At 45.3% G+C, this 21740-nt stretch overlaps 1 protein-coding gene across 5 annotated transcripts in view; it reads right to left on the bottom strand.

Moving 5' to 3' along the window:
• Positions 1-1412: 1412 nt before the first annotated feature.
• PARP16 (poly(ADP-ribose) polymerase family member 16) overlaps positions 1413-21740 on the bottom strand; it is a 20662-nt gene continuing 334 nt past the window's right edge. For 2 of the 5 annotated variants that reach the window (XM_015595799.2, XM_015595800.2), the window contains exons 2-7: positions 21140-21533; positions 10940-11077; positions 8526-8732; positions 5573-5744; positions 4025-4166; positions 1413-2687 (exon numbers count right to left, since the gene is read on the bottom strand). In XM_015595799.2, coding sequence (XP_015451285.1) covers positions 2549-2687; positions 4025-4166; positions 5573-5744; positions 8526-8732; positions 10940-11077; positions 21140-21313 — 972 coding nt within the window. In that variant the 5' untranslated portion in view covers positions 21314-21533 and the 3' untranslated portion in view covers positions 1413-2548. Of the gene's footprint in view, positions 2688-4024; positions 4167-5572; positions 5745-8525; positions 8733-10939; positions 11078-21139; positions 21735-21740 lie in introns of those variants that run through there. The other 3 variants (XM_006920254.3, XM_006920255.3, XM_015595801.2) reach the window with 3 other exon arrangements.

Raw genomic sequence — 21740 nt, 5'->3', positions numbered from 1 at the left:
TTGCGTGATCATCTCTTCTGCTGAGCCACTAAGAAAATGATGTTGATGATGATGATGATGATAGCAGCTGAAACATATCAGCTATTTGCTCTGTGCTGGACACTACTATATCGGTTCTTTTAAACCCCAAAATAATCCTACATCCATTCTCCAACCACCAGCCAGAGTGACTTTTCTGAACACCAAATCTGATCATATCATTTCCCCAGCCCACAGCTTGTAAAGTCTTTAATAATCTGGCTCCTGTTACCACTCCTGCCCCATTTCTCACCGCAGCCTCTTCCTATGACCCTCCTGTTTTTAGCTTCTCCATTAAGAATTCTAGGTCTTTGCATGTGCTGTTTCCACAGCCTGAAACACTCTTCCACCACCTCTTGGCCTAATACCGATGGCTCTTTCAGGTTTCAGGTGAATATTACCTTTTCTGGGAGCCTGGGAGGCTGTATAGCATAGTGATGTAAGACCAACACTGAAACTAATCCACCAGGTTCAACTTCCGGCTCTTCCACTTACTAGCCAGCTAACCTTGGGCAAGCTATTTACTCTCTGTGTCTTCGATTTCTTATCTGTCATGAGGATTAAAGAAATCAGTACCATATATACAATGGAATATTACTCAGCCATAAAAACAGATGAAATACTGTTCTGCGACAACATGGAAGGACCTCGAGATAATCATGCAAAAAGAAATAAGCCAGACAAAAAATTGAAAATCATGTGACATCACTTATATATGGGATATAAACCTAAAAGCAATAAATGACCAGGACAAACAAACAGAGACTCATGGACATGGACAATAGACTAGTGGTTACCAGAGGGGAGCGGGGAGGGGGCAGGGAGACAAGGTAAACGGGGTCAAATATGTGATGACAGAAAGAAATCTAACTATGGGAGGTGAAAACGCAGTGTAAATATATATATGCCTTACTGTTAAAGTGTACAGCTAAAACTTATTGGGTTTCATTAACCAATGCCACCATAAAAACTAAATAAAAAATAAAAAATAAATCAGTGCCTGTAAGGCACCTAGCAGTGCTACACGTGTCACTTCCATTCTTCCAGGTCAAGTTAAAAGTCTTTGCTAAGTATTTTCCAAAATTCCTTTATAATAATACCATATAATGCCAACCTCACTCCTGAGAATGTTCATCCATCCGCCCACCTCGCCAGACTGTCCGCTCGGTGAGGACAGGGGCATCTTGATCTTGGTCCCAGCCTATTTCTGATGCCTAGAGCACGGTAGGTGCTCATATTTGATATATCATGACTAGAAATCCAACACCTACTAGATAACCTGGTGATATATGCTTTCCAGCAAACAGCCACCTCAAACAAGGAAGGAAAAAGATAAGATTTTTATAAAAGGGCATACACGGCAGACTCGTGGAGGCTGAAAACAGTCAAAGGTGACCTGGTAATTAGGAAAATACCTTTATTATTTTTCAAATGTTCCAATACTCAATGTAAGAACCATGATAGCGGCTTTTTCACAACTTCACAAATTACAGAAAAATGACTTTCCTCCTTCTTTACAGAAATCTCTCCTCCCTGCATCCCCAATTCAAATAGGGGCTCCCTTATGGCTGAAATGGGGCAGGAAGGAAGCACGAAGAATATAGCAAGTAGAACTGCAGCTCTCTGGGCAGCCAGAGGCTTTTCCAGGCTGAGTCCCATAGACCTGCGACCCCTCTGAGGGAGGCTTAGTCTATGCACATCTGTGGCACACCGAGGCAAGCCTCTGTCTCGAAGGCCAGAAGTGACAGAACACATACAGTGTGGCACTTGTGGCTGGCAGGCCACAATCAAGGCAGCTTCGTGAGAACGAGATCAGGAGGCAGGCCTGTAGCTATAATTAGCAGCTGGTAATTTTTAGAAAAAGACAACTCAAATTGCTCATTGTTAAGTTTGTATTTTCTAATCACATCTCTGACTCCTTCCTTTCTCATTCATGGTCGGGCACGGGGGTTACAGCTGTAGCAGAAGGTTGTTTGTTGATTTGAGAAAACTGAAAATGTTTTATACTCACAGACAAAGGCCGATGGAATTCAAAAACGATCCCACCGATTTTTATGAGAAACATGACTGTTCCTCTTGAGTGTCTCAAGTCAAAACAAGGCAACCGCCTAGTGATTTATCGTCCCCACTACACATTTTCCGCCTTCCAGAAGGCATCAGAGAAAGGGCCAGCGTTTGCCAGGAGCGATTGTAAACACACCACTGACAGCTTGGACACTTTGTTTTTAAATGCAGTAGGACTTTTTCCTTTGGCCCCGACAGAAAAGCCAACTCCCTAGGACTGTTTAGGAAGGAGCAGACAGGAGGGCTCCCCAAAACCTGTGAGTGAGGGACCAGTGGTCCCTGTTGGCCAGAGCATGGCTAGGAGCATCATCAAAGGCAAGCGATACATTTATGGCATATGAAAATTGTCCTGTGGTCCCCGACTGGCCCCCAGGCTCTACCTGGCTAGACATGGAGCACGGGAGGTACAGAACAAGTTGTCATAAGGCACATGGTTGAGGCGGCCCCCACACCAGGCCCAGAAAGATTATCTCTTCACACGATTCCAAAAGTGCTGGAAAGCTGAGGAGTTGATGACACTCACTATGAGCAGCAGCAGCAGATACAGGGATATCATGACCGTAAACCAATGGCTGGAAAACCAGGACAGCTGGCTGGAAGCCCTGCTTAAGGGGGAAAAAAGAATGATGTTGGCAAAAAGAGAAAAACATTTTTTTGAAGTGTATGCAACAACTTCTGGCTCAAAGAAAATGCAATGATGAATTTCATCCTCTGAGTAAGCCATGAAATGAAGCTTCGTGCGTTCTCCTTTGCTCAAGAAATCTGAGGCTGTTTGCCCTGGCACCGACATGCCTTTCACCAGAACATGTTCTAAATGTACAAAGACAGCTATGCAATGAGCTCATCCTGATTTTCCCTTTTATAGCTGCTCCTCTTGAACCTTCCATACTCAGTCTTTTCTTAAGCAGGACTTTGGTATCTAGAAGAATGACTTCGCTCCAGGTGTCTGCCCAGATGGCAGCAGGAAGCAGGTTATTTAGCAAAAGTCTTTTCACTTTCAGACACATATGGATATCAATCTGTGCTGGGGAAATCCTCTTTGGCCCGCTGGGAAATGATCTAAACGGTCCAAGTGTGCACTAAAGAGACACTCCAGGAAGAAGTGGGAAGGAATGGAATTTTCAAGTACAAAAAGCCAGATGATTTTAAATCAAAGGATAATGTCCCCTAGAACCCTATACAAATACTCCAAACTTGAGGGGAGGGTAATTTTACTGGCTTGAATTCTAAAGCATAGAAACCATTGGTGTATACAAGCAGGAGTGAGAAGTATTAAAAGTAACCCCCTTTCCTGTCTTATCTGCTCACCTGCTACTCACCCCCATGAGAAGTTCTATCACAGACGCCAACAATGCAACAAAGTCTGAAAGTGACCACCGATCCTGGAGAACCCTGCACAGACACGCCGCCACCACACTGCTGAGATGGGATGAGGCATCCACCATGGCTCTTAGGACCCAGAAGGCCCCTTTTGCTGTTGGGTTCAACACCCTCACTTTAGAGGTGAAGATGAAGTATCTCAGGTAGAGAGAGGAGCCGTTGGTAGTTCAACAGCTACCGTGGAAAGTGACCATACTGGGCTGCACACAATCCCAGCCAGAGTCCAGTCACCACTCTGCCTCTCAGCTTAACCTAATCACTGTGTTTCAGACTGAAATCAGAAGCTGAGGTGGCTGAAGGGCCTCATGTCTGGGGCAGCCAGTTTGGCTTTATTCAGTCCCTCATGTTATTTGTGTTTACAAATCTCTATCTTCTTCACTAGACTGTATAAACCTCTGAGGGCCAGGATCACATCTTATTCACCCTTATCCTTACTCCTCACTGCAACTAGCACAGTGTTTAATATACTTTATACATAGGTGAGGACTAAGGCTGGAGGAAAGGCAGTACTGATAACTAAGAATCCAACACTTTGAATGCAGCCTTTAGTTGTCCTTCTTACCTCTTGGCCTGCTTCTGTGAGTACACCAACAGGTACTTCACGCGCAGGAGCTGGTTATTGGTGACCACAAAATACTTTGGAGGGATGTCGCCCCCTTCACTGTGTTTGATTCTCGCTCTCCTGCGATCTATCTCCTTGGAATCTGAAGAAAGAGAGTAAAGTACGACTTTACTGGGTGGGGGATGGGGATATAATAATAAAAGAAACAAATTATGAATATAAACAGGTCAAGCCTCCTGGTCCTGGGAGTGGAGAAGTCCCAGCAGGCTGAAGAATGGGCCTACGTGTGTATGAGAAGCACACTGAAAAACAGGAGAATCGACAAACAGGAGGAAGAAAAAAAAGATAGGAAAATAAAAGATACAAGGAAGAAAAAAAACTTGACTGAGTGGTGAAAGCAGAAGGAAGAAGCAGATTGATGTCCACACCAAAGAAATAATCTGGGATGAGGAACAGGACTTGATCTGAGACAAGTCTCTTAGCAGGCGTTTTAAATTAACTATTCTGGATTCGAGCTTCTTAGAACACATCTTCAACCCTTTGTACCAAGGCTTGTTTAAAAAAAACAAACAAAAAGAAAAGTTTTCTTTTAATAACATGAAAAGGCTTTAGCAATTAAAAAAAAAAAAAGCCAAAGCTTTTTGTGTGACAGCAGATATTGCAAGGTTTTGTTTTGAAATCTAACGTCATGGTTTACAAACGTCCTAAGAATTATAAATGCAAATATTCATGCTGTCTGGTTTGGGAAGGTGGTGTCAGACCTGGGCCCGGTCCTCAAGATTCCAGTTGTTTTACATTAGAGGCCAGGAACAGACAGTTTTCTCAATTTTCCTTTTCTCAGTGGAACCAAACAGGCCAATTCTGGAGACTAGAATGACAATTCTGTGACTCTTTTGCCTTTGTGGGCAAAATAGCAGGATATACAGGAAAAAAAAAATCTGAGAGACATATCAGGGAAGTGGACTGAGGCAGCCAGCTAGTCATCTGCTCCCTAGAGAGCCTGGGATTTACTGCCGATGGCCTCAGTCACCACTCACATCCTCCAGGGGCTGAGCACACACCAGAATACTCTGGAGGGACAGTTCTGAACACATGTCTTTAGCTTCAGTTTGGCAAATATTTACTGAATGTCAAGTACACACCAGGCTCCCCGATACCAGGTGCTCAAAAGTGAATGAAATCCAGTTCCTGTTTTCAAGGAGCCCACATTCTGGCCTCACACACTTGCTTTCATTTATCAAATCTCACCTCTTCCCCAAAGCTCTCCCTAAGCACTTGGACCCACCATGATTGCTCCTTCCTCTGAGCTGCCCTGTGGACCCCATCAGCCCCCTCACCTGGCACTCTACACACCACCTTGCAGTAAATTATATCTTTTCCAATGTGTGTTCAATAGCTGAGACTGCTCACTCCATGAGGGCAGGGCCCCTGTCCTATACTGCACTGGACCCAAGCCACCCCTTAGTGTACAAGAGATACCCCACCTAACGGCAAGAGCCTGCACACCCGGAAGCCTGCAGCCCAGGTCTGAGTCAAATGCTCACTCACCCTTCTTCTTGGTTTGGCACTTGACATCTGGATGGTCAATGACTTCACACACAGCCACGCAGCTGAGGATGGGGCCGAGGAGGCTGTGCTGCCACCCATGGCCGTGAGGGCTATAAATGAGGGCCAGGCTCAAGTCGCTGGTGAGGTAGGTCCCTTCCCCAAACAAGGATGTCTAGAATGGCAGAGCCAACAGAAGAAAAACAGGGCTGAGTGAATGAAGAATAGCACAGCAAGGCAACGTGGGTCTTCCAACAGAATTGTAAACACAAAATTTTCAAACCTTTTTTTTTTCCCCAGCAAAAGACATAAGATTAAAAAATCCTATGATGTCATCATAGTGTTATTACCAAATATATTCCTATCTGACGACAATTTAACTGATTGTGGATGTAGCTGACAGCCGGGCAAACCAGTAGTTTCTGTGGTCAAGGTTGAGTGATAAAAACATAGGTATAAGAGTCCAAAAAAAACCTGAATTTGAATCCTGCCTATATCTCCAACAAGCTGGCAAGTCATATAAACTCTCTGGGTCTCAGTTTCTAAATTTACAAAATGGTGATAATAGTATCTCCTTTATAAGGTGATAGATGAGGATTCAATGAGGTAAAGTATATAGAGCATCGAGCAGGACAGGTGGCACATGAAAGGGGTGGGCACTCCATCACAGGCTCTTATATCATAGTATATATAGTAATTCCTGCTACATGACTGGGGGAAATGCTGCAGCACTCCCTACCCCAGAGTGTGATGGGCTTGCAGAAGCAAAGTCACACCCTTATGTACTGGGAAGGGGATCACACCTGAAGGGGGAGGTAATCTGAGTCATTACTTAGAAAAGAAATGCATCTCTCAGACCAGAAACTGTAACAGGCCTATTTGAGTTTTACTCTTTTGTGTTGGTGTTGACCAAGAAAAATGTCCAAAAATCTAGGAGGCAGCTCAGCTCCCTGGTGGTCGGTGCTAACTTGGTGCCCTCCGTGAGGAAGTTTGCCAGGTAAGAAAAAGATCTCAGAGAAATATCTCAAGCTGAGGCTACAGCGGGCACAGCAAACACATCCTTTGTCCAAAGTAGACGTCAATAATAGACTATAAGGGCCAACATAAAAATATCGATCACAGCACTCATTTACACTAACTCATAATCCTTCTCAACACAACATTCCAGGTAGCTGCTACCAATGGATGGAATTTGACATTCAAGTTGAAATTCAATTGCTATTCTTGGGCCACAGCATAAGTATCTTAAGATGATGAGTAGACTCAAACAGCTCACTGAATAGCCTATGCTTGGGAACTGAGAAATGTCCTATTTGATGGCACTAGACTTCTACAATTCTAAGCCAGTTAAGTGAAGCTTAGGGGACATGAAACAAGTTTTGCTTGGCCTCTGGGAAGCCCCTTGCTGGGTTAAGCAGAGTTCCCATGTCTCAAAAGCTGACAGAGATCATCTCCAAGGATACTGGATATCCTCTGATCTGACCCCACATCCATTCTCCATATGCCTGCTATGTATACACCCTTCCCTAGACTTGAGAAAATTGAGCAAGGCTGCAGTGAACAGGGGTACACAAGACTAGGAAACTTGCGGTATCTCTACCATGAGAACAATCTCTTACCTTTGACTGGCTAGCTACTCACTGAAAACCCAGACAGAGGCCAAAAGAGCAGCCACTTTACCAAAGGACTCTGATGAGATACCACTAAACAGCAAATGCCCAGGGGCACTGAAGTGAAGATTTGGTGTACAAGCGTAATCTGCAAGCAACTTCTTCAGGCCAGCTCTGGTATGCAGCGGAGGCCTCGGATTCCAGTAGCCTGGAATAATCAGCTGAGAGCCAGTGTAAACAAGCCCGTCATCCTCGACAAAACCCAATTGCGATAATCAGCTGCAGAAGTACTGGGAAGTCCCTCCAGCCTCTGTATAAGCCACAATTCAGCAGCTGCTCAGGGAGCCAGCCCATCAGACAAGGCAGATGCTGCCACGACTGGGGGAAAGGCTGCAGCATTCCCTACCCCAAATTCCCTTCCCATCAACCTAAAAAAGCAGTGTCCTTGGTGCTTAGTACAGAATCTTTTCCATACATGAAGTTTTAATCCTCTTAGCGCACCAGAAGGTAGGTGATGATGTCCTATTTTACAGATGAGGATATTGAGGCTCAGAGAGTTTAAGTCAATATGCTCAGGGCCAGAGCTGCTAAGGTGGTCTTTTTGGCTCCTGTTTGTACTCTTCCTCTTACGCTTCACTAAAAGGCAAAAAAGCATCAGCAGAAAAGGGGTGGTTGTCACTGTTTGACTCTTAAAAAAGGGAAGGAGCTAATTAAGGAGGGAGGGAAAGGACCTCTCCTTGGCACGTCCCTCAAATTCTCCAAGGGCTGACTGCTGGAGTGATCCCCGGAGACATGCTTCTCAAACTTCAACATGCATGTGAAGCACAGTGGAGAGCTTGTTATAGTGTGGCTTCTCATCAGGTGGCCTGGGGTGGGCCCTGAGATTCCACTTATCCAACAAGCTCCCAGGTGACATGAATGCCACTGGTCCAGAGACCATGCTGAGCAGTAAGAGTTGGCCACACACTGGGATCACCTGGTGAGCTTTTAAAGCTTGCTGCTGTCTGGGCCCCACTCTCAGAGATTCTGACTTAACTAGTCTGGGATGCAGCCAGGCATTGGAATTTTTAAAAGCTACCCAAGTGATTCTAAATGTGCACCCAAGGCTGAGAACCATCTTTAAATCAATGCTTTTCAAACTGTAATTGGTATAGGAATCACCTGGAGATCTTGTTAAAATGCAGATTCTGATTCAGAAAGTCCAGGGCAGGCCCAGGATTCCGCATTTTCACAGGCTCTCGGGTGATACTGCTGGTTTACAGGCCACACTTTGTGCAGCAAGGCCCCTCCTCATCCCCCACCAGCTCTGACCCCATTCCCAAAATGTCAGCAGGCTTAGGCCCCACCTTGTTCAGGTGGCAGTGCAGGCCATTGTGGATGATGGAATGGAAGTTTTCTAGGCGGCTCCCATGGAAGGCGTAGATTAGGTCTCGTTCTCCTTTGGTCTCATAAAATTTGGCATTTGCAGGATCGGAATATTCTATTTCAAACAGGAAGTCCGGCACAGGGACAGGAGTGTGAGAGGCACCAGTCAGCTTTTGGATCTTTTCAAACTTAAAAACATGAAGGGAGTTGCAATTTTATTTAGGAAATTGGTAAATGTGCTGCCAAAATGGCCTCCTAAAGCCTTGGGCTTAAGTCCTATGGACTCTGCTCATGAGAACAACTGGTTTCATGAGAATAATGACATCAATTTATAAATAAGCTCAGAGGTTATAGCTCAAGACTGTTTTCCTCTAAATGTTTATCCCTACAATAGACTGAGAAGCATTGCTCCTTCGAACTGGACCACTTCTAATTTTCATAACACTTTCACATCTATCTCCTATATTCCATCTTCACAATAATCTCAGGCGATGTGATAAATGGCAAAAAATGGCCACACATTTTCTTCTCACCCCTCTACAATGTGGAATTTGAAGGTAAAATTCCACCAAGATTCCTTGTGGGAATCTTGGGACTTGAATCTGGCTTGGCCGATGGGACCTTGGTAAACATATGGCCAACAGAGACTTGAAAAAAGGTTGCCCTTCCTTGTCTGCTGCTAGGAACCCTTCACCCTTCACTCTTCACTGTCATGTGAGTAAGCCCTGCTAGCCTTCAGGAGGATGAAAGCCTCATAAAGGCAGGCCCCAATCATAGTGGCCATCCCAGCTGAAGACCCAGATATGGAAATGAGGCTACCTTAGATCATCCAGCACCAGGCAAGCCGTCTCCACCTGGAATAACCACCCAACCAACCCACAGAATCATGAGAAGCAATCAGTGTTGTTTTAAGCCACTAGGTTTTGGGATGGTTTGTTACATAGCAGAAGCTAATTAATACAGAAGGGTAAGTTCCTTCATAAGGGGTAATAATCCTCTTCATTTCATAAACAGTAAGTCATAGTCCAAACCCAGTCTGTGGCAAAGTTTTCTCTGGGTTGTGATTAAATGAGAAAAATAATGGAAATGTAACAGATATATTTATATTGCTGCAAGGTTGACATGATCTTTTCTTTAGAAAAACTGTCCTTTATTCTGAGGTCAGGATCATCCTCCTTTTTTTTTTGTCAAAACATCTTTCTATAAAATGATGATACATTTTATAAATGGTAGGCTAATGTCCTTGTTTGGGCACAATAAAAAATTGATAATCCTGGGTGTCAACATTTCATATTTTAATGGAAGTTAATTGGTCCATAATCAAAAGTAAAGGAGCCAGTGCCTTATCTACTCTACCTACAGTACCCAATACTGGTAGGCACTTGATGCCCATATAAAGAATGAACAAACCTCAATTTAACAGATGACAAAAGTGAAACCCAGAGATCATCTAGGAGTTAGCAGACCAGCCTCGACCTGAATATGGATCTCCTGACTTCCACTCCAGAGCTTTCTATAATATTTTATCATCCAACATGATAGATGTCCCTAGACACCAGAATCCAAGATACTAAATTCTGTGCCACTTAAGGAGGATTTTTGTCTTTATCAGGAGCTTATAAAATTGAATGCTCTTGAATGCAAATTGATTAATTAAGAACAGTATGGATAAACCCCTGCTGCCGCTCAAAGGAAAGAACACCAGCTTGGGGATCTGCTATCCCCCACTCTGGTCCTTGTGACCCCAGCCTGTCCCTGAGAGATCCAGCCTGGCAAGGGACACCAAATTATGGAATGTCTGGTCTATGCCAAAACTTGGACTGGAAGTGACCCATTCTATCACAGGTCTCCTCTGAGTAACTATTAATATTCTCAATTTACAAATGGGGAAAAGGAGACTCAACTATGGATGGAAGTGGGATTTGAACCCAGAGCTTGAAATGTTCCATTACTTTGGGCTCTGCCTCTGTTTCCTAACAACTGGGTTAGGCCAATGGTTCTTGAGGTATCCTTATCAGGATTACTACCTGGGTGTTTGTGATACCCAAAATTTACTGAGCCCTTGGCATGTGCCCTTAGGCATTGTTCCAAGTGTGAAAATTCATTCAACTCTCACAGCCATCTCCCTGATGGAAGCATACTATTTGCATCCTCATTTTTATAAATGAGGAAACTGAGGTACTGAAATGCACCAAGAAACCTGCTCAAGGTCACACAGCTAGCAGGAGGGAGAACAGAATTCAGCACTGCGACTTTACAAGTTCCTGGGCCAAACTCCAGACGCAGAACCAGAATCTCTGGGGGCAAGGTGCAGAAATCTGCATTTGCAACAAGCTGCCCAGGTCACTCTGGTACACAAGGAGGTCCCTGGGATCCTACAGAACCAAAGTCTCACCTCTGCCTTCCCTGCACTGTGGACCTTCAGCACCTTTGAGGATAAAATCCAGCTCACCAGGTCCCAAGCCCGTTTGTCTTTATCTCCGGAGGACAAGAGAAGTTCTTTCAGGTTAGGTAACTTGCTGGTATCTGCAAGCTGAAGTGAGGAAAACCTCCATTAGCAAAGATCCTGGATAAAATGAGAACCAGGGGCCCTCTAGTGGTAGGGCACATGATTTGCGCTTCTTTTCTGACTTTCCTAAAAGGAAGAACATGCACATGTCTACCATCCCCTTTCCAAATAATACCCAACTTCTAACCCTCCAAACAATAAAAAGTTGTTTTGTAACTAATTTGGTACAAAACCTGACTGGAGATAATGTGAGTTTCCTTTCATATTTATCCCATATCATGTTACTACTGATGCATTTTGCTGCAGGAATATTAATGTCTGATTATAGGATGCCACCTTGCTGGAGGTATTAACAAATACATGGTGTATACAAGGGCGGGTAAAGGGTTAACGAAGCGTAAGAAAATGATCTTCGGTTAACTTCCTGTCAGCCTGTTCCTCTGGAGGCTGGATAAAGTAGTATGGTAACTACATACATAACAGGGCAACCCTGTTTATGGTAAAAATGATCCAGAATGGTAAGTTGCATCTGGACTAGGAGAAACTGCAGGCAGGGAATCCATGGTTGGGGGTCTCCCTGAGTGTGGTGACTTTTTGTGAGGACCCTGGACCCTGGCAGCTATTTCTATGGTGTTTTTATGAGAGAGACCAGCCTCTGTAAAACATGGGGCTTCATGAGGCCAGAGCAGTTCCTGTACCCACCCGACGTGAATCTCCTGTCCTTACATGTGAGCTGTCCCTCTTGGGGGCTAAGACCAGCTTCTGGACCTCTTGTGGACTGCGGCAATGACTTCTGCAGAAATGGATTGCCCTGCGGCAAGCTGTGATCCATCCTAGGGCCTTCTGATTTAGGCTGATGCCCGTGTGGCCTGCGACTGGCATCTGAGTTGGTCAGCTCAGTTGTGTCATTGCACCACATTACCATCTTTGCAAAATCGGGCAGAATCTGAATTCTGAAACACATCTGGTGCCAGGATTTCTGTCTGATAAGGGACTAATAGGAGCTACAAGGTATCTATAGCTTTTGCTCAGAAATTATGACTAGAAGCTCAATCCCTCCAGCATGGCATTTAAAACACCACTGTACACCGGGGCTATCTGTGAATATGCCTTGGGTTGTACCACCTCCAAGCTTTGTTCACTCAGTCCCCTGGAATGCCTACTCCCTGACTTCTACCAATCCAGGCACCCCTTTTCTCCTCTACACCCCTAAAGCACTCAGCCCCAATACTTTCTCCCCAGGAAAGCCAGGACTCCCAGAGCACTGTCTTGTTTTTCTAATCCTCCTCTTTCCTGGATGCCAGGAAAAGAGCAGACAGATTTGGATTTAAATCCCTGCTCAAACACAGGACCTTGCTGAGCCTTGATCTCCGCTCTAATCCAGGAACCCTGCTATCTTCACTTTGGGTTGCTGGGAAGATTAAAGAAGGTAACAAAATCTCAGGGCCTGGTCTATACATGTCCATTTCTCTTCTTATTTATTTCTCCCTGAAAACACTCCCCACACGTTCCTTTACTAGGGATGTAGTTGGTACTCCATGAATATTAGTGGTTCTTTTCCATTTTTCTATAACCGCTGATGGCTGACCTTGGGGATTTTATTTAACTCCGCAGTTGAAAATAAGAAACATTTCAGGGCTGTTTTACTCCTGTCTCTATGTCCAAAGATTCAATCAATAGACTTCTACTAAAACTATCTCTACATGCCTTGTGGAGCATCAGTGAGGATCCAATTTAAAAAAAAAAAAACAAAAAACCATGGATGTGTGGGCATGTAAATGCTCCAAAGTATTGGTACTACACAGTGGGGAGGCAGAAAGGTAAAAAAATAATTATGACTTAAACCTATTCACTGTCATGATGACGTATACAAACTACTAAGGGGACCAAGAGGGACTTCTGTTGCATAGCGGCTAGGGGAAAAGGGGGTGGTCAGTAAAGACTTTGCAGAGGAGGTTCTGTGAGACCTGGGTTTCACATGCAAAGGACAGAAGCACAAAAGCAAGTGTGTGGTAAAGGAAGTGGATGGGGACATGGTAAATCGTGCAGGCTCTCCTCTCAGGCAGCCTGGGCCCAAACCTGGTCCTGTACCCGATACTAGTTGTGTGACCTAGGTGAGCTGTCTGACTTCCTGTGTTTCAGTTTCCTCAGATACAGAACTGAAATAATATTAGTAGCCACTACACGGGATCCCAGTGCAGGTTAATCAAGTTAAACAAGTACAGTGCTTAAAGTAATCGGAAGGTATTAAGTACGGCAATGCTAGTGAGACTGCCATGGTGGTTGCCATCATTGGCTGCAGGTGGCTTGGTGCAGCCTAGAGTGTGGGAGTCACCAGGAGGAACAGAAGTAGGTGATGAGATCATCCTGTGACGGGCCTTAGACACCTGCCTTGGAGTCTCTGGACTTTGTTCTGTAGGCAATATGGAGCCCCTGAGGGTACCTACAGGTATGTTCCAAATGGTGTACCTTCAGGTGGCCGCCCACACGGCCTGCTGGCTGCACAACCCAAAGGACACCCTCCAGCAGCCTGTGGCCTCCTCAGTCCTCCTTTTCTACTCCTGATCTACATTTGTTATCCCAGCGCCAGAGCTGAGTCTTCTCTCCCACGATTACTGTGCCCATCACTCCTGTTTTCTAATCCTACCTGTGAGCCGCAGCCCTTGCCAGCAATCCAGAACTGGGCACAGGGAGCCCCACAAAAGGACAGTCAGCTAAGGTAGGTCCCTTTCAGGGCCTCAGTCTCAGGAAGTAGGAGAGACCTCTCCCAGCTCCGAGCTGGAACCAGGCCTTGCCTGAGCTCCCTTGGGGACAGCCCTCTTCCAGTGCTCAGGGCCTCCCACTGCTGCCTGCCCAGACAGGGCCTTGTGTGTCCTGCCTGGCTGCCCTCTGTTGCCCCGACTCTTTGACCCCTCAATTGGCCTCCCTTATGTCTCATTTCACTTTTCGGGCTACTCTGAAAAGTAAATCTACTCCAACAAGTTAACAGGATTCTTCCTCTGGTGACTAAAACCCATCTGTATTTTAGCAGGGCCTTCTGCAGACCAGGCACACAAGTAGGGTTGCCTGATAAAATACAGTCTATCCGGTTAAATCTGATAAATTTTTTAGTGTAAGTATAACCCATGCAGTAAGTGGAGCATAATTACACTTTAAAAACTATTTGTTGCTTCTCTAAAATTCAAATGTAACTAGGTAGCTTCTATTTTATTTGCTAAATCTAGCAGCCCTGCCCTTAACAAGGCCCTTGGGAACCTGGTCCGGTCTCTGCCAAACAGTACCTCGGGCCACACACTTCTTACCTGCTCCCCCTATACCACTCCTCAACTGCCCTGTCTTTCCTTATCTGTGCTTCTGCAGCTGCCCAGCATGACATTTCACTCAGTCTTCATGGCCAGCCTAAAGCCACCTCCCCTGTCCCTGACCACCGATGACCCCTGTACTCCCCTGTGCTCTATGCAGAATCCTATGTTGGTACTTAACTCACTGGAGCCACCTCACATCTGGCTGGGACAAACGCTTCCTGAGGGCCAACTCCATCTTATGTATCCGGGAGCCCCAGCAGCCAGCCTAGAACTTGGCACAAATTTCAGAACAAGAAAGTAATGGCTACTATTAAGGCTTTATCATGTGCCAGGCACTGGGCTAAAAGCTGTGCAGCCAGCAGCTCATTTTATCCTCACAACAGCCTATTTTAAAGAGGAAGAAACTGAGGCTTGGAGGGGTTAAGCACCTTGCCTAGGGTCATGCAGCTCTTCAGTGGCAGGGATATGAAGCCAGGCAGCCTGACTCCAAGGTCTGTCTCTGTGATTCTCTCCTACCAAATCAATGGAGAAATTTATAATGGACGATTTCAGCCCAAAGGTGCAATTGCAGCAGAACTTCAAGAGGCTGCTTGGGAAGCCAATCAAGTATGTTTCTGGAGTTTCCCACCCACCCTCCCACATCCCAAAATACAACCAAGACAGCTACTGGTTGTGCCTAAGCCCTCCCAAAGGAAGGGAAAAAGATATATGTCATGTGCAATATGCAGCGGGGTCAGGAAAGAGAACACCCTCCAACCAGACGAGAGTTAAGAACCACAGCTCATGGCAGTGGAAGGCATTTACGAACAACTGTATTAAGGGGCATTAAGTGTTCGGAGGGAAGGAAGGCATTTCTGAGGGTTGGGGAGAAGGCAGAGAGGTTTTAGGGAGCAGGGAGGATGGGAGTGAGATGTGGAGTGACAGGGAGGATCTGAAAGGCAGAGAGAGAGCAGGAGTTTAGCAGAGAGGCAGTGAACAGAGCCTGTCCCAAGGTGTTCCCAGAGTCAAATGGGAACCCCAGGGCCAGACAGGTGATGAAAATGAGGAGGGAGTCTAAGAAAGCATGTGAAAACTGCACTTAGCTAGAGACCCCTGACCTAGCAAAGGGCCCAGCTACCAAACCCCAATTCCAGGTGATTTCTGCCCAAGAGTGACTTCGCTTCAGGCTGCAGAGCCTCAGATTTTTTTTTTTTTTTTTTTTAAGAAATCAGCAAGTTTCAATTTTTACTTTCCTAACTTCTAAAAGTTTAGAGGAAAAAAACCTGTCACATTTTTGCAGCCTCTGCTCTAGGGAAAAATGATCCAGTTGGATAAGTGGCTGGGGGAGCCTGGGCAAGGCCTGAATGGTGGGCAATGCTGGGTGGTCATAGGAGTTTAAGAAAGGAAGTCTCTCAAGAAAGAGGTGGTTTGGGTGACTCAAAGGTCAAGGGCAGAGAACTGGTAGGAGATGAGCAGAGGAGAAAGAAGACTGATAACCCTGGAGGGAGACAACTCAACCTCCTTGCTGAGTCAAGCGGTAACAGGACAGCCCAGTGGACGCTTTGCAACCACCAACATCACAATCTCCTGGGGATGAGGCCCAGGAATCTGAAAACAGAAGTTGTCGCAGGTGATTCTTATCACCAGGAAAAGGTGGGGACACTCAGGTTTAGATGTTAAGCAATGTTGTCCTGGAAGGGCTGGCAGAAGGAAAGGAACGACATCTGAAAAATATCCTTGTCTAGGAAGACACCAGAAGTCATAATTACTAGACGTGGGCAGACAGGCTGGAAGGAAATGAACCAAAGGTATAGCAAAAGTCACCAGCCTCAGGACCAGACAAATAGAGTGATACCTGGAACAGTGGGGTGGGAGGGATGAGTGGAGATGATTAGCTACCAAGATGAAGGCTGGAAGGTGGACACTGCAGTTACATACAGGTACACCTGGCTTTGCACAAACCTAAGGTATGAAAATCCAGAGTCATCAAAATAGATTGGGGATGGGAGTCTACAATCTAGAATTCTTCACAAAAGGAGTCATCATGGGGACACTTTAAAGGAGTGATTCTCCATCCTGGCTTCATGGCAGCAACACCTGGGAGCTGGAGGGTGGTCTGCCACCAGTATGTATAGTGATTAGCTGATGTTGACAGAGATAATAGAACCTACATCACTGAGTTGTTAGAAAGATTAAGTGAGTTCCATGTAGAAACAGCTCAGAACAGTACTTATCAAGTAGTAAGGGTTATTAGTATTGTATAAGTGTTAGATACTGCTCACCAATCTAAGGAAGGGCCTGTATTTCTAGCATGGTTGGAATGGGAGGAGGTGGTTTGTACTGGAAGGATGTATCCCACCTCTGGGTCCTCCACATCACCATTCCATAGGTTGAAGAATCTTTCTAGCCACATATCCACTGACAGCCACATCACATCATATTTGTCTATATCTGTATATTTATATATCTGTACATTCACCCCCCCACTCTTCAGAAACCATCTTTGAGAGTAGGGAAATAAAAAGGTAATCTGAGAGACTGAGAATGTTGACTTGAGATATCAAGTATGTACCTAAATGGACAATTATTGACTATCATTTCTTCACTACTGGCAGGTTGGTGCTCATGAAAATGACCAAATCAATAGGAAAAACTTAAAAAACATATTTTCTGCAAATAAGTAAAAAAAAATAAAAAATAAAAAAAAATCCCAATGCCCAGGCTCCACCTCAGATCAATTAAATCAGAATCTCTAGGGGTGAAGCCCACAGAGCAGGAGGTGTTAAAGCTTCCCAGGTGATTCCAATGTGAATCCAGGCTGAGAATCTTGTAAAGAATGATCTCCTCAGTAAATGTTAATATTCAATTTCTAATCTGGAAATAAGCATCAGAAGCCTTCTTTAAAAAGGTCTGCTAGCCTTTGAGCCAGTAATTTCACCTTTTGGAATTTATAGAAGGAAAATAACCAGAGATATAAACAACGATTAATGTAGAACGATGTTTATCACAGTATTATTTGTGAGAGCAAATTTAAAATACTGTGAAGGAAACAGGAAGGACTCCTAAGTGCTGGGGGGTGAGGGCACAGAGTAAGATGAGGTTCCAGCTGTGTCTTAAAGGATGAGGGAGAGTTTGCCTAGGAAACAAGGCGGATAGCAATGTGGAGGGCAGGCCTGCCCCAGGGTTAGGACACAGAGGAGCTTATTCATATTTTTAACCCAGACAGTCTAGCTTGTCTGCAGAGTGCCAGCCAGAGACCAGAACCAGGAGAGCCAATTAAGGCAGTTCAGGCCCTGAAACAGTAGATGGGAAGAGGGCGGGCTAGATGCAGATCTTGATTGGGTAGGTCTGGTGTAGGGCCTGGTAGTCTACATTTCTAAAGATCTCCCACGTGATGATGATCCTGGTCCTCAAACCCACTTGGAATAGTGACGGGCTGGAATTAATACAAAGGAGCTATTTTCACCCCCCAGCCTAATGGAGAACCAGAGCATGGGGTTTCCTAGGGGAAAAATAAAACCTGAAGTTTGAGGGCCAATGGTCAAGGGTACAGGACATCCCAAGAATGCTACAGATTCTCTGACTTAATAAGCCCTTGTCCCAAGGAACAAGGCAGAAGCCCTCAGCCTAGACAATCAGCACATACCCACTATCATTCCTCAAATATCTGAGAAGTACCTCCCAGGCCAGGCACCGGGAATACAAAGAACTCCCAGTGTAAAATTGTAGAGCTGACTCACAATAGAAATATCCTCAAAACAAGGCACCTAAGAGATGATTTGGGACTTTGGGAGCTGTGACAGAATGAAACCAGAGCCGTGAGCTTGGCTGAGCAGGGGGTATTCTCAGGGAAGCAATCATCAATAAAGTAATTCAAGCCAGAGCTTGAATTTTTAGAAACTGCAACAGATGTGTTATAGGTGTGTAATGACACCTTGTAGTATGGGGTAAATTAATTTAAAATGGCTGAAAATGATAAACTACTCCACATTACTTCCAAGTACTTTTAGCTCAGCCAATGAAAATGAGAGAATTTTTAACAGCTCCATACTTTCTTTAGATAACCACAAAATGATCCAGAAGGACAAGTCCAGACCTCATTTCCTTTTCTTTCAAAGTGAATCACTGAGTCATATACAGGTCCAGATGCCAAGTTCTTTGCTTTTTCATTTCTTCTGTAACTCATGTAAACGTGTGGCAAAACGAAACCTAAAGTGTGTTTATCTAAGAACAGTGCATGCTCCCACAGGTGGTGCCAAGCGCTGCCTGGTGAGTGGCCTTCTCCTGGGAAACTGCTCATTAAAGCCATGCCTACAGACAGCCAAGAATTTGTATGGCCTGGGCTAGTTTCCTTAACAATGGTACCATATAAGGAATATGGCAATAGAATGGGATAGTAAGAATCTGTTTTTCCAGTAGCCCTTGAAAGAAAGGGTGCATTACAGAACCAGCACAATGAACCCCATGTGAAGGACAGCCTGTCTTTATAGCAGAAGTGGCTATTTGGGGCTACCTCATGCTCTCCTAAAGGATAATAGGTATGGGATAAAGGGTGTACCCCGAACTGAGAGCACTGATACCTTTGGGGAGGAATGCAGGATAGCTTGAGCTCTATCAAAGGCACTTTTACTTGAATGATATCACTTGAATTTTTTATAACAAGAATATATTCAAACCTTACTTGCATAATTAAAAATAAATTTTTAAAAAGCATGAACAAATCAAAACAATGCAAGCTCTCGTTGCATTTATCCCATATGCATCAAACAAACCTGATTCTGTTTGCCAAGACCTTCTGGCAGGAAGAGAACGTACTGAGCATTCCAGCCCATTTGGATGTTTCTTAGTAAAAATGAATGAAGTGCATTGTAGGGTACCGTTTTGATAAGTTTGGTCCCTCAGACCCCAATCTCTCCTTCTGAACAGATCCCTCTCCTTCTGAAACCACAGGGGTCTTTCAGAAATGCATCCTAGATGGCACCAATGCCTTCCCTTGCCCAGGGATAAAATCTATACATCTTTGCAAGACATGCCCAGCTGTGCATGCTCTGGTTGACCTCATCTTTTCCTGTTCCCCACAACACCCACACGAAAATACAGACTTGTCCTCAGTGAGCTCCTGGCTTTCCGCCCATTCCACTATTCCTCCTAGAATACCAGTTTCCTTCTCGCTGCTCCTTGAAATCCTCCATGTCCCCTAGGGGCTCAGCATGGCATCAGCCACCACCCCTGGTTCATGTTCCCTGATCTCAGCCAAGGGCTAGGGTCTCTGCTTTAGGTTTCTCATTGTATATAGGCATACCTCATTTTACTGTGCGTCACAGATGTTGCATTTTTTTTTTACAAACTGAAGGTAGGACCCTCCGCCAGCAAAAAGATTACAACTTGCTTTATTATTGAAACCAAACCCGCGATATCTCCAAGGTATGACTGTATAGGGCTTACCCCACAGTACAGCTAGTGAGCACACTGTTAACTTCCCCTTGGGTCTTTAATTCTGTATCCTCAGCACCTGGCCCACAGCAGGCGCTCCATTAATATCTACTGACAAACTGAAGGAAGTTTCATCTCCAAGGCTCTAATGTCACAAACTTACAGAATTGAACATCTGAATTTGCAGAATCATGAGGGAAGTCAGTTGGCTTATCTTTCTCTGATCTTCCACTCCCTGTATGTTGAAACACCTGTGCACCGTGGTCTAGGCCTGAAATGCCCTCAACACATCCCTAGCCTGGTCTGCAATGGACCAGGTGAGAGCCAGGAGGCTGGACCTTTGTCTTGCAGCTTCCTGGGAGTAATAGCAAAGAGGGAACCCAACACTGACCACCTCATCAGAGATAATTCTAAAAATCTCCTTTAATCTGCTAATGTGGTTCATAACTATTGATTTTTTAATGTTGAACTCATTTTGCATTCCTGGGATAAACCCAACCTGTTGATGAGAAATTATTCTCTGTATACATTGCTAGATTCAGGACTCTAATATTTTATAGAAGATTTCTACATTTATACTCATGAGTAACACTGGCCTATAATTTTCTTGTTTCATCCTTACCAGATTTAGGATCAAGATTATATTAGCCTCTTTTTCAATATTCTAGAAGAATATTGAAATTGGAGTAACTTATTCCCTCAGTGATTGAACTCACCAAGGAAACCAACTAAGCCCAGAGTTTTCTGAGTGAAAATCTTTAAATGTCTTTAATGACTGTAGACTATTTCTGTTTTCTAGTTCTTATAAAATTTTGAAAGCAGATAATTCCAAACATTTGGATTACAAAGATAACTGCTATCTGGAATGCTGCCCCTGAGGTGAACTCAGCAAGAAATTAAGTGCCTTGTGAATCATCAGAAATAACAGCTCACATGTGTACTATATGTTACAATTTATAAGAGTGTTGCCCATATATTACCTCACTATGAAGATCAGGTCTGAGTAGCTTTAGTTACTTTTGGTGTTGATTATTTACAAAGGGATGGGTAACTTCCTATTTGGCAGAGTCAGCTGATTTAGATCAACACCCTATTGCTGGCCTCGCTAGGAAATCTTGGGGGAGGCCTATGCAACTATTGAATTCCTCATTTCACTCCTGGGAGTCACTTGTCATTGACAAAAGGAAGCAGCCACAAAGTGCTTTGGGAGTGTTGACATTAGGTGTGGGGAGTGTTCTTAGCTCAGAAACCTTCACCAAGGCCCGGCAGGGAACAGAAAGTCTAAGGGCTGGCATTTTTATAACAGGGGTTCCACAGGCCACCTGGCTTGGGACTCTGTGGACAGCACCGGGAAAAAAAGCGCACTCACCAGGGCCTCAAAGTCCTTGCAGTCACCACGAGCATAGGACGCGGGAAAGGGTCGCAGCACGGAGTCACGCTTGTAGCTCTGCAGGGCCGAGGCAAAGAGGCTGCACCGGAGGTCGGCTGCCAGCTCATCGCAGGCCACAGCCTCCCTGAGAGCCGACCTTCCTGTGGGTTGCATCCTGGGTCGCGGTGCGTTGCCGAGGGAGACGCGCCGGTTCAGGGGCTAGGGCCGAGCCTGCGGTCAGCGTAGGGCTGGCCCCAGGGACAAAGGGCCAGAGGGGGCCGGGGTCCCCAGACTTGAGGTCGAGCTAGGCAGAGGGATGAGATGACAGGGGTGAGAACATGCTCACAAGGTCTTCTGCAGGGGCCCTGGGCGGAAGGCTCGCTTCTCCGGCAGACTGGAGGGTGGAGGGGAGAAAGGACTGCGGGTCAGGGCGGAGGGTTGGGCCTGGGGATAATGGGGCCGCGCGGGTGGGGGTAGTCCCAGGCCTGAGGGAGGGGCTATGACATGGGATGAGAGGACAACGGCGGGAACGTGCTGACACGTGCCCTCTGCAGGGGCCCGGGGCGGTAGGCACCCCCGGGGGGACCGCAGACAGCACACT

Source organism: Pteropus alecto, unplaced genomic scaffold (assembly GCF_000325575.1).
Source record: "Pteropus alecto unplaced genomic scaffold, ASM32557v1 scaffold86, whole genome shotgun sequence".
Taxonomy (NCBI): domain Eukaryota; kingdom Metazoa; phylum Chordata; class Mammalia; order Chiroptera; family Pteropodidae; genus Pteropus; species Pteropus alecto.
Note: the sequence above shows the minus strand (reverse complement) of the source record. Positions and strands in the feature narration are given on the sequence as shown.